General features: G+C 34.8%; 1 protein-coding gene across 2 annotated transcripts; it reads right to left on the bottom strand.

Moving 5' to 3' along the window:
* Positions 1-2,748: 2,748 nt before the first annotated feature.
* On the bottom strand, positions 2,749-5,719 carry LOC143631502 (cold-responsive protein kinase 1-like). 2 transcript variants are annotated; one of them, XM_077100261.1, is made up of 6 exons: positions 5,502-5,719; positions 5,296-5,426; positions 4,999-5,212; positions 4,676-4,907; positions 4,413-4,563; positions 2,749-3,349 (listed from the first exon to the last, which is right to left on the bottom strand). In XM_077100261.1, exons 1-6 carry the CDS (start codon positions 5,569-5,571, stop codon positions 2,987-2,989), a joined length of 1,161 nt encoding a protein of 386 aa, XP_076956376.1. In that variant the 5' UTR covers positions 5,572-5,719; the 3' UTR covers positions 2,749-2,986. The 2 variants fall into 2 exon arrangements, with proteins under 2 accessions (XP_076956376.1, XP_076956375.1); XM_077100260.1 differs by having other exon boundaries at positions 4,676-4,910.
* Positions 5,720-11,824: the final 6,105 nt, after the last annotated feature.

Genomic DNA, 11,824 nt, shown 5'->3' on the forward strand with positions numbered 1-11,824 from the left:
ATGTTTGAAGCCTTGCTTCTCTTACCTTTCGGCTCCTAGATGGCGGGTTCAAATTGCTTCCCACATCTCTTTTGCCGAGTTCAGACTGCCGACTTGCAATATCTGTTGTTCGGGTATGGATTGGAAAAGTAGGGCGGTCACCACGTTATTTATCTTTTCATTAGTCGTACCAGGATCTAGCGCATCCCATACGCTATGCACATTAAAAATAACCTTCATGCGAAGTGCCCATACTGTGTAGTTTGTTGTTGTTAACATCGGGCATTGAAACGAGCCCGAGCTACTGTCATGCTTGGCTAGCGGCGGTGGTGTAGTTGAGTCACCCATGACTGATCAAACCCTAACTTGTTTGAACAATCTTTGATTAAACCTAGCTCGTTCAACCAAAGTATCAACACCTCGGTTTCTCTCCTTCTTAGCAGCAACGAACGCTTATCGATTGGTCCTTGAACGGCTTTGATACCAATTCAAGTCCCAAGCCAATCAAATAAACGAACAAAGAGATATACCAAACTTCACTTATTATTATATCAAGGAAACTAGCTCAAAACCTTAATACAATAAACTTTGAAAGATGATAGTGGTGGGTGATGTCTAACTCTTAACTTGTTAGATCTATTTATACTAGTTTAGCCAACTTTCCAACTACTTGACATAAATGCCCAACCACCCTTATGGCCAACTACATAAGTTAATGCCGACTACACTAGTTAATGCCAACTACCATATAGTCTCTTAATCCCATACACCATAATGAGATACTTAGGCTCGGGCCCGACATGTCCGACTCGGTTAATTACCAACAATGATGGAATCAAGATAATCCCAATTAAGCGAATCACATGCCTTCGCAAAAAGCAATTTTAAAAGAAGTAACTTCCCGTTCGAACGTTTAACCTTATCCTCAATTTCATTAAGAATTAGCGGTCCATCTAAAATTTGTCTACCATTTACATAACCCGATTGTTCCGAACTAACAATCAAATTAAAATCTTTCGCCAACATATTAGCCAATATGTTTGCAATAATTTTATATTGCAAATTTATCAAGTTAATTGGTCTAAAATCCTCATGATATTTAAAGTGGATTTTGAGAAAGCCTACGACTCGCTTTCGTGGGAGCATTTAAGGTCCATTGTGGGATTTACGGGCTTTGAGGAAAAATGCATTGGGTGGATTATGGCTTGCTTAAAGTCGGCTAGACTCTCGATTTTGGTTAACGGTAGCCCTACGATGGAGTTTGATATTCATAAGGGCTTGAGACATGCAAGGCAACCATATATCAACATTCTTATTTATTATGGCTATGGAGGGGGCTACATGTCATAAATGAGGAGACGGTTAACACATGTATGTTGAAGGAGGTTTGGATACGTAAAAAGGGCGCTGCTTTATCTAATTTATTTTATGTGGATGATGCGGGATTCTTGGGGGTCTCGAATGCTCAAACAATGGTACGTATCCTTAATTGTTTTTTTTTCTCGCTTATGGGTTAAAAATAAAGATGCATAAATCGAGTATGTACGGGGTGAGTGTGGAGTATGACGAAGTGGAATCTTGTGCTTCGGCGGTGGGATGTCAACTGGGAAAAATTCCGTTTGTCTATATGGGGCTTCCAATTGGTTCAGTTTGACCAATTCTACAGAATGCAACATGTTTTTGGAGATCTAAGCATCCATGGAACCAAGGAAGGTTTTCCACAAGCATGATGAATTGGATGACTAAACTGGTCATGCACATCTCCCTGTTCTAGACTTCTAGTGTGTAACGATGTGTCATGCTATCTTCTTTTGATCGGCTGATAACGTCATGTCACAAAAACTACACTTTAGATCACCATCGTAGATAAGAAAAAACAACCCATAACGAAGATATCTCTCTCTGTATTATGAGTGTTGATGAGGTATCAATTTGGATTCAGACTTCATGCATTAAATGGTAACATTGCCTCTATACACGAAAACCACATTATTATATACAGACGCTTATTCACGCATGATTTGAAATTTATCAAGTAACATACATTTTAACATGTAATATGCTAACAATGGTATACACACGACCACGCTGTAACATAAATCATGTATAACATTGATTAAAAAACGTCTGGTTTTATGTCTTTCTTTTTCTTATTATCTATTTCCTAATAATTAAGTTTGGAAATTATTTTGAATGAATATCATATAGTTGTTTTCTTACAGGCCCGGCTTCGAGAACGGTTAAAATTTTCTGGGCCGAATGCGAAATTTTTTTTGTGCCTTAATAAAAAGAGGTATCTTGTTGGATTTAAATTAACAATTTAATTTTTAAATAAACCTTAACTTTTTGAGCCTTATGATTTGGTTGTGTAAAAAACTTTTTTTATTTTTTTTTCTACAAAAATATGGTTAAAATATGACAAGTGAGGTTAGAACTCACAACCCTTTGATTGAAAGTCATACTCATTTACTACTAAACCAAGCTAGTGGTTATATGATTAAGTTTGAACATTATATATATATATGGTTTTTCATAAAAATATATATATAATTTTATTTTTTTTAAATAATCCAGGCCTATCGGGATGTCAGGTCGGGGTCCGTTGACCACCCTGCCCTCCCTTATAACCGGCGCTGTTAATTTCTTATCATATGAAAAAGATATATAGAATAAAAAGCACATAAACAAGACTAGTACAATAAAAATAATTGATTATTAGAAAGACATGGCTGTAATATTTGGACAAAGTTCCCACTTTCCCATGTACTCTTGACATAGGTGATTGAATGTATGTCAAAAGTTTATACACTGATATGGCTTTCTTCTGCTACCCTTTCAACTAGATTGTGCTAGTCCTGTACAAGCTTATACCCATTCCTGTGGGCATAGTGCACTGAAGATTTAAAAAAAGGTATAAATATATATACCCTTTTTGTAAATTAATTAAAAAAAATGAACAAGCCCTTACATATTGCTTACTAAATCTTTAATGTTTAAACCGCCAATTTCAAACAATAATTTCTCCTTTGTCATCAAATTCTCGGGAATTTGGCGGTTGAGTCAATGAAGGCGATTCGGTTCCCATAGGAGAGGGAAAACTGTTGGAAATGGTTTCCCATGACACATTTTCATCCATTTTCCGTCCTCTACGATCTAAAAAGGTAGGTTTTATTGGCGATTTAACCATTTCGACCTTCCAAGTCAGCATGGCCACAATTTCTGACATGGCGGGCCTTATGTCGGGAAGAGGTTGAAGGCATAATAAAGCCAGATGGATTGTTTTCATAACATCCTTCACTGAAAAACCATCTTTTTGCATTCTTGGATCTATGAGATCTATCAATTTTGATCTCTCATATAGTTTCCATGCCTTATATCATGACACATCAAAATTAGTCAATCAAGATTGTCTTTGCAAACTATAAGTTCTTTAAAAACTAATGCATTAATTCTAATGTCCAAGAGAATGATCAACAAAACAGGAGCCAAGTACATGATTGTCTATTTCTGAATCAAACCAGCATAATTAACTTCTTTAAAAATCAAATATTAATATACATACATATTGTATCTATGTAACTTAAAGCTTTATGACAATTTTTATTGAAAAAAATAAAAGATACTGAAATATTTTATTGCAAGTTTGGTCCTTCAGTTTGAAAAAATTACACGCATGGTCCTTCGAATGGATGAGCGTTAGTTTTTATAGTTAAATGCATATGAAATGACTAAAATACCACTTACTATTAAAATAAAAAAAAAACTAAAACTAAAAGTAAAAAAGATCATATAATATATTAGATTATACTATAAACTTAAGTCAATGTTAATTTTACATCCCAATTAGATCGTTTTCTATTTAAATATATAGTAAGAATATTTTAGCCCTTTCACATGCACTTAAATGGAAAGACTAACGCCTATCCGAGTTACACTTTCGAAACAGTTGGGATACGTGTAAGTTTTCAAACTATTATAGACATGCCAAAGGGACCATCCAAGTAATTGATTCTATGAACTATAACCTAAATTTTATTTTTTATAAATTTTGAATTATATATGCAGTTTATAAATTCTGGATTATGTGTATGTTACAAAGATTATTTTTAGTTTTTAAAAGTAGTAATATGTGTAAAATATGAAAGATATAAAACTTCAAAAAAATAAAGGAGCTGGCTCGAGCTTTTGCTAAGCCGAGCTCGAAGCTCAACGTTTTAGCTCATTTACAACCATACTTAACTACTAATGCCCAAGAGAATGATCTTTTTAAAAAAATTAATCCATAAAAATGAACTTCTTTATAAATAAACCATAATACATGTAAAATAAACAATTGTATTTTGAATAAGTAGTTCGGTTTCTGATTAATAACTTGTATTCTGTTGCTAGACAACATAAATGTTAACATTGCAACCAAGATGTAAATGGCTTACATATTCTGGCAGATACTGAATTTCTGAAGATAATGTAAGATCAGTATTTCTCCTGCAGCTAATAATTTCAAGAACCACAACTCCAAAACTGTATATGTCAGCCTTTTCAGACAATTCACCTCTGATGGCATATTCAGGAGCTGTATAACCTCTACACATGACAAAATTCCTAACAATTATTATTATTGTTGTCGTTATTGTTATTATTATTACTACTACTACTATTAATCTATTACTAATCTTTTAAATATAAACACACTTACAAGGTTCCAGCGAGCGTGGTGCTGATATAAGCTTGATCCTCAGGGAAGAATCTGGCCAGACCAAAATCCGCAATCTTTGGCTGAAAATTTCCATCAAGTAAAATATTGCTGGCTTTAATATCTCTATGAACAATCCTGATGTGTGATTCTTCATGTAAGTAATGCAAACCGCGAGCTATTCCCAAAATAATTTGAAACCGAGTTTTCCAGTTCAGATACTGGTTGCTTTTGCCTGCTTATACAGTCAACAGGAAAATAAAAATAAAAATAAACACAAATCTATTAAGATTTTAGAAATGGAGTTTAAGGCATGTGATATATACCATGTATAATACGGTCTAAACTCCTGTTTTTCATGTATTCATATACAAGTGCCCTTTGTGGTCCCTCACAGCAGCAACCGAGAAGGCGAACAAGGTTCTTGTGTTGTATGCTTGTGATCATTCTCACTTCTGCAAGAAACTCTGCTTCACCTTGATGTGATTTCTCAAAAGATAATTTCTTTATAGCTACCAGTCTCTCATCATGCAATTTACCCTATAAAAGCACATTATTATTATTTATGCAAATTAATAATCTATGATCAGGTATTAATCAACAAAGATTTAGAGGTAACATACTCGATAAACAGGCCCAAATCCACCTTTTCCTAGAAGATTGCACTCGTGGAAATTCTTAGACGCTTCCTTTATTGTCCGAAAGCTAAAGTAGCTTATTGTCTCAAGTTTCCCACTAAAATACTTTTTTGCAGCTGCATTTGGTTTAAACTTTTAATCAACTAATATGAAGTAGAGTATACAAACTATAATGAGATAAAAGTTATAACCTTTGCAGCTATCTTTTCGCTTAACGCACTTTCCTAGCTGTGCCGGTCTTATAAATATCCGAAAGGCCATAATAAAAATTAGCAATATTAGGAACAAGATTAACCCTCCTACCAAAAAGAATAACCGCGCATTGTGCCGCTTTGAATACGAGCTTTGTTGATCAAATGATACAGTTTCCTCTGCGTAAGAAAATTATAGTATTATTATCAAGTAAACACCTGATCAACTCTTCTGTACAGTTTAACATGCTCATACAGATTATAGTGCTAAACTACAAAAGCTCTTGAAAAACACAAATGAAAATAAATAATACTAATAATAATAATACCTTGAAGTAGACGACACATGCCCTCGTGTTCTGATGATCACAGCAGTCTTGGAATAGAAATGGCGGGTAATTTGAGAAACCAACCAAGTAAGTATTCTTTCTTTCTTTCTTTTATTTAGTTTGTCTTGGAATAATAATAATAATAATAATAATAATAATAATAATAATAATAATAATAATAATATTGGGAGATGGAGAACAAAGCAAAGGGGGAGTGACACGACAAAGTGAGAGGATGAAAGCAGATGTGACAAATTATCGGAGGTTTCCAAGTCTTAATAAATCCAAGAAAAGATTGTCTTGTTGTTAAAGACGGCAGATATGCGAATATTAATCTACTAAGATTTTTTTGGAATTTTACAGAATCTGAAGATGATATATCTGTTCAATCACTTTTTTTATTTCCCTTTCCTGCTGAATATTAAACTAATAAAATTACTACTTATTTTATAAAAAAATTTAAAAAGGAAGGGTTATATTTTACACACCAATGACATGCTATCCAAATTATACGAGCCATAGGATATAAAAGTTTGTTTCGTACGACCCGTATGATATGATGTGATAGATCTGTGTTTTGCAAAGTCATAGAGTCGTATAACCTCATATGGCTGGCTAGTTTAAAATAGCATGAGTGTGTGTATTTTTCATGGTGGTGTGGCAATAACATCACCTTTTAAAGTGTAAAATATTAATGTAATACTTAATGTGCTAACATTCAGATTAAAAGATAAATATGTATCGAATTCTTAATCTGTGCATTTCACTCACCGGAACCATCTGTGTAATGAAACTAAAACAACTTAAAGAAAAATTTGTTACGGGTATATATGTGATGTTACATCTCGATTTTTCAATAATTTAAATTGAAATACTAAAAATTAAATAGTAAATGATCGTTCATGGCATGTCCTCGAATATACACTCTTTATCATATGATAAATTACACTAAAAATGTTGAAAAGGAAAAAAGTTGGGTTCTAGGGTCAAATATCTCAAAATGGAGCTATAGTGATCAATAACTACTTTATGGAAATTGAGGAGATTAATATGATTAATATGAAACTTAGTAAAGGCTAAAATAACTCCCTCATGGCTAGACAACAACGGAAAAAAAGGAGAAAAATAAGTGGTTTCAACTTTCAAGAACCGAAATCAGGTTACAACCGACCTGAAATTAGTTTGAAACAAGTGAACATAGGAACTAGTTTGGGACCGTTTAAAATCGTAAGTCTGGAACCGGTTTGGATAGACCATCATAGAAATTCTTTTGGAACCGAAACCGACTTGGGAACCAATTCGGAAATCAGTTTGAGAACCCTAAAGATATCAAATTGATGAAATATGGTGTATTCCCTCCGGTTTGGGGAAATTGGTTAGTTAACTAAACAAATTGGAGTTGATACTTAATAGCTTATCATATATATCATGGGTTGTATACAACAAACTTATAGCAGTTTTCTAGTTCAAATGAATACAGATCTTGTTCATCCGCTATCATTTTTTTGGTATTCTATTTGTAAAAACACTCTTAGTTAACTTAGGAACTTTTGGATGCTCTATTGTGTTTCAAATGTTCAATCGTAATTGTAGTTTACGAAAGTTATACAAGATTATATACCCAGAATATCTGACATGAATAGTGTTGTATGATGTTGAGAATGGTGTGCCCTAAATAATTACGGTTTCATCGTACATCGAATGTGTTAACATCTAAATTATATAAAGATTTAAATACCATGGTTTGATGCCACGGTGACCCGATTGGTCTATTTGGCGTTACGTCAATATTTTATTGGTTCAACAACACATATATAATATATTATTATAGGCATAAAATCAACATATTTATGAAAAAAAATTTGTTCATGACATTGTTCTTATACAACGTTTGTTAGAAGTCAAGGGACTAACTGTGACATAATTCCAAAGATAAAAGTAATAGTTCAGCTAATTTTGTAACAGTGTTAAACATTCAGGGACTAGAGTGTAATTTGTTTGTTAATCAGTTCTGGTTGTTGTTAGGTTAGACTATAAGAACTGATTTGTTCTTATGTTCATGTATTCACTTTTCACTTCACTTTTCAATTACTGAATAATCAATCTTGTTTCCTCTTAATTTCTTGTTCTTGATTTGATACTGGTTCACAATTGGTATCAGAGCAAAGGAATTTTGCTCGTTCAATTGATCCAAAGGACTGGATCTTGACAACCGATTCGCACAAAAATACGTTCGCCGATCCGCCATGGGAACACCTGCTCCTCCTCCTCAAAGAGAAAACTATACCCTAATTCCACTCCAATGCCCGCTACTTACTCCGATGAATTACACCATCTGGGCAGTGAAATTGAAGGCAATCTTCAATGTTCATGGCCTGTGGGAGATAATAGAACCAATTGATCCAGCACCTGCGGCTATAGACGCGAAGAAGAATAGTGCGGCTATAGCTTATCTTTTTCAGGCGATGTCAGAATCCATGGTTCTTCAGATGGCAAATATGACGTCAGCAAGTCAAATTTGGGCGTCGTTGAAAGCGAGATATATTGGGGCTGATAGGGTCAAGAAAGCAAGACTTGCAACCTTAAAGAATGAATTTAACTCGTTACAGATGAAAGAAACAGAAACCATAGATGAATTTGTTGGTAAGATGATCTCAATTTCATCTAGGGCTAGTGATTTGGGGGAACCATTCGAAGAGAAGGAATTGGTTCAGAAATTACTGAATTCTGTACCTGAGCGTTTCATTCAGATTGTGGCGTCCATTGAACAATTCGTGGATCTTGAAACCATGTTTCAAGAAGCCATAGGTCGGTTGAAAGATTTTGAAGAAAGGACCTCATTGAAACAGAAGCAATCATCTACAAGTGTGAAAGATGATCAGTTGTTGATGAGTTATGGTGATTGGCAGGCCAGAAAGAAGGAGTCAAAAGCCAAGAACAAGAATTGGGAAAATCATGATAAGAGTTCTAAATCAGATGTAAAGAAGAAATGAGAAACTAGTAAATCCAAGAACCATAACTTTGGCAGCAAAAGAAGGGTTGACAAGTCCAAAGTTAAGTGTTTTAGATGTGAAGAAATGGGTCACTATGCAAGTGACTACCCAACAAAGAACAAAACTCATGAAGAGGCCAATCTAACTCAAACACAAGAACATGATGAGGGACCAACTCTATTTATGGTGGAAAAGATTACCAAGAAGGAAATGGTGTTCTTGAATGAACAAAGGGTGGTGCCTTCAAAATTCAATGGTGAAGAGATGGAATGGTATTTAGACAATGGTGCTTCCAATCATATGACAGGTAATCTAATTGGTTAGAGGGAGGACTCAAATACTACAGTTTAAAAAGAATGGTTTTGAGTTTAAGTTTCATTTGAAATAAAAACATAGGGGGCTTAAGTTGAGCCATAGGGTTTTCTCACATATAAGTGGGTTTCATTCTGAGGTTGGAATAGAGATGATCGGGTGGGCCAGTGGTGAGTGACCATCAATGATATGAATTGGCCGTTTAAAAACCAGGAAATATAAATCAATGTAGCAGTTATATATGTCACTGATCAAATTGGTCTTAAACTCCAGAAGTCAAAAACCGAGTAATTTTAGAGGCAGGGGTGTTTGGGTAAGATTCTAAAATTTGCTTATTTGTTATTTAAAAAGCAAAAGGTATTTGACAAAGCTCGTCCAAATAATTTTCGTAAAAGTTTGCTTTTCAAGAAATCTGGATAAAAAAGTCAACATTGACCTTTTGGTATGTTAGGGCCGTTAGGCTAGTATTGGGCCTTTGAAAAGTGAAGCCCACTGTAACTGAATTCTTTTCGGGTAACAAAACTCAATGGGCCTATTACTTTTGTTTTTTTCCTTGTGTCCTAGAGGTGCACAAAAAAACCCAAACCTAGAACCGGATCCGAAACAAAAATCTGGAACCGGTTTTTAATACCCGAACCCGGAACCGGACCCGAAATAAAAATCTAGAACCGGTTTTTTAATACCCGAACCCATACCCGACCCTACCCATAGGGTACGGATAGGGTATGCATTTCGGTACTAAAACCCGAACACGAACCGGACCCGATTTGTACCCGGTAATACCCGAAACCCAAACCGGTTATACCCGGAACCGGGTTTTTCCAATACCTGAAACCGGGTATTTCAAATACCCGATGTATACCTTAAAAATACCCGAAAAATACCACTAAAAAGTGCAAACTTTTAAAAGATCAAATCTATACCTGAAAATACCCGGAAAAAAGCCCCAAAAAACTGAAAAAAAGGGGTTTTACAATACCCGAAAATAGGGTAGTCAAATACCCGGTTCTATACCCGAACCCGATGCATAGGGTATGGTTTTTAGAGACAATACCCGATCCCGAACCCGACCCGGTATTACCAATACCCGATTTTCCAATACCCTGTCATACCCGAACCCAATTCCTTGAATAACCCGATTTTTAAAGATATATTCTAAATATATTCTCTAAAAAATTAAATTTCATACTTGTCCCTTTACTAACTGCCGCCGTCTCTGCGTTAGGAGTTTGAGACGATATGTTTCTTAACTCGTCGCCTCCCTGCCATCTTAGCTCAAAACTCATCGTATCATCGACATGTTAGCTTAAAAATTAAATTTAATAAATCTTGTTATTTAAACAATTATATATAAACAAGGCACACATAAAATGATTTTGATGGTATGCATGAGTTTTGTTAATTGTATTATTATCCAAAATCCAATATCAAGAATATCAAAACCAATAAAATTAAAAATATTTAAATATTTTTTAAATCAGTTTAGGATCAATTTTCTAGTAAAGATAAGATAGAATTTTTTAGCTAATATGGTGGGGAGACGACGAGTTTTGAGCTAACATGACGGAGAGGCAACGAGTTTTGAGCTAACATGACGGTGAGACGACGAGTTTTGAGCTAACATGACCGGGCCGGCTGGAGGGTAGTGCAGGCCAGACCGTCGGGCGGGGCACGTAATTTTTGAGGGCCAAAATTTTCTGTATCTATATTTTTTATATATACATTCAAAAATATAAAACTTATAAAATATAATTTGATCTTTACCATCTTATAATTATTGGACCCAAAATTCTTTTTATTCATAATCCATTTAATAAAGTTTAAATTATTGGACCCAAACTAAAACTAAAAACTAAAAAAATTAAATAAACTCCCAATGCAAACTAAAAGAAATAGTTGTATTCCTGTTTTGCTTCATTCATTCTTTGCGAATGTTGAACAAAACCTGAGCAATGACTAACCCAGCCGACCACCATTATTGGTTCATTGTTGACCACCAGGCTCTTTTGCGGTTGACCAAGCCAGCCACCAATGGCGAAGCTTGGATATACACATCGAGGGGGGCGGATTCAATATGTATTTAAAAAAAAAGTAACTAGAGGCGGGGGCTAGCTTAAAATTCCTTTGGAAACGGGTAAATTTACACTATGTATACAAATTTTTGGCCGAAAAAGGATACATTTATGCTACCGAGCGAAAAAACGGAGGGTCTGGGCTCAAAATTTTGGCTGGAAATGGGTAAATTTACACTATGTATAAAAAGTTTAGGCCGAAAAATGATAAATTTACACTATCCAGCAAAAAATGGAGGGGACCGGGCTCAAAATTTCGGTCGGAAACGGGTAAATTTACACCACCAAGCGGAAAAACAGAGGGGGCCAGGGCCACCCCTTGCCCAACTAAACTACGCTACTTCGAGCCACCAAGGACAAATCTATTTTTTTTATCTAATGTTAGCAGAGTTTCACAAATCATTAGTTATTACGGTATATGGTTTTAATAATATATTATTCTATGTTTATTGTTATAACATTAAGCATCATTTAAAAAAATTAGCTTATATAGTTCGTTGTTAAGGTATGGGCCTTTTTATTTCGGCTCGGCTGAGGTATATAAATCCTTGGAGACGGCCCTGAACATGACGGTAAGACGACGGGCGTTTTGAGCTAACATGACAGGGATGCAACGA

This window comes from Bidens hawaiensis, unplaced genomic scaffold (assembly GCF_021521415.1).
Source record: "Bidens hawaiensis isolate Kalapana, Puna unplaced genomic scaffold, B.hawaiensis_p1.1 tig00006085_1, whole genome shotgun sequence".
NCBI classification, from domain to species: Eukaryota; Viridiplantae; Streptophyta; class Magnoliopsida; order Asterales; family Asteraceae; genus Bidens; species Bidens hawaiensis.

Bases quoted from the DNA above. Each gene is read 5' to 3' on its own strand.
- LOC143631502 (XM_077100260.1), bottom strand. From the start codon at position 5,571: ATGGCCTTTCGGATATTTATAAGACCGGCACAGCTAGGAAAGTGCGTT. The intron at 5,213-5,295 runs GTATGTTACCTC...GTGCTTTTATAG, and splicing joins GATTTGGGCCTGTTTATCGA to GGTAAATTGCATGATGAGAG. The intron at 4,564-4,675 runs GTAAGTGTGTTT...TGTCATGTGTAG, and splicing joins ACCACGCTCGCTGGAACCTT to AGGTTATACAGCTCCTGAAT.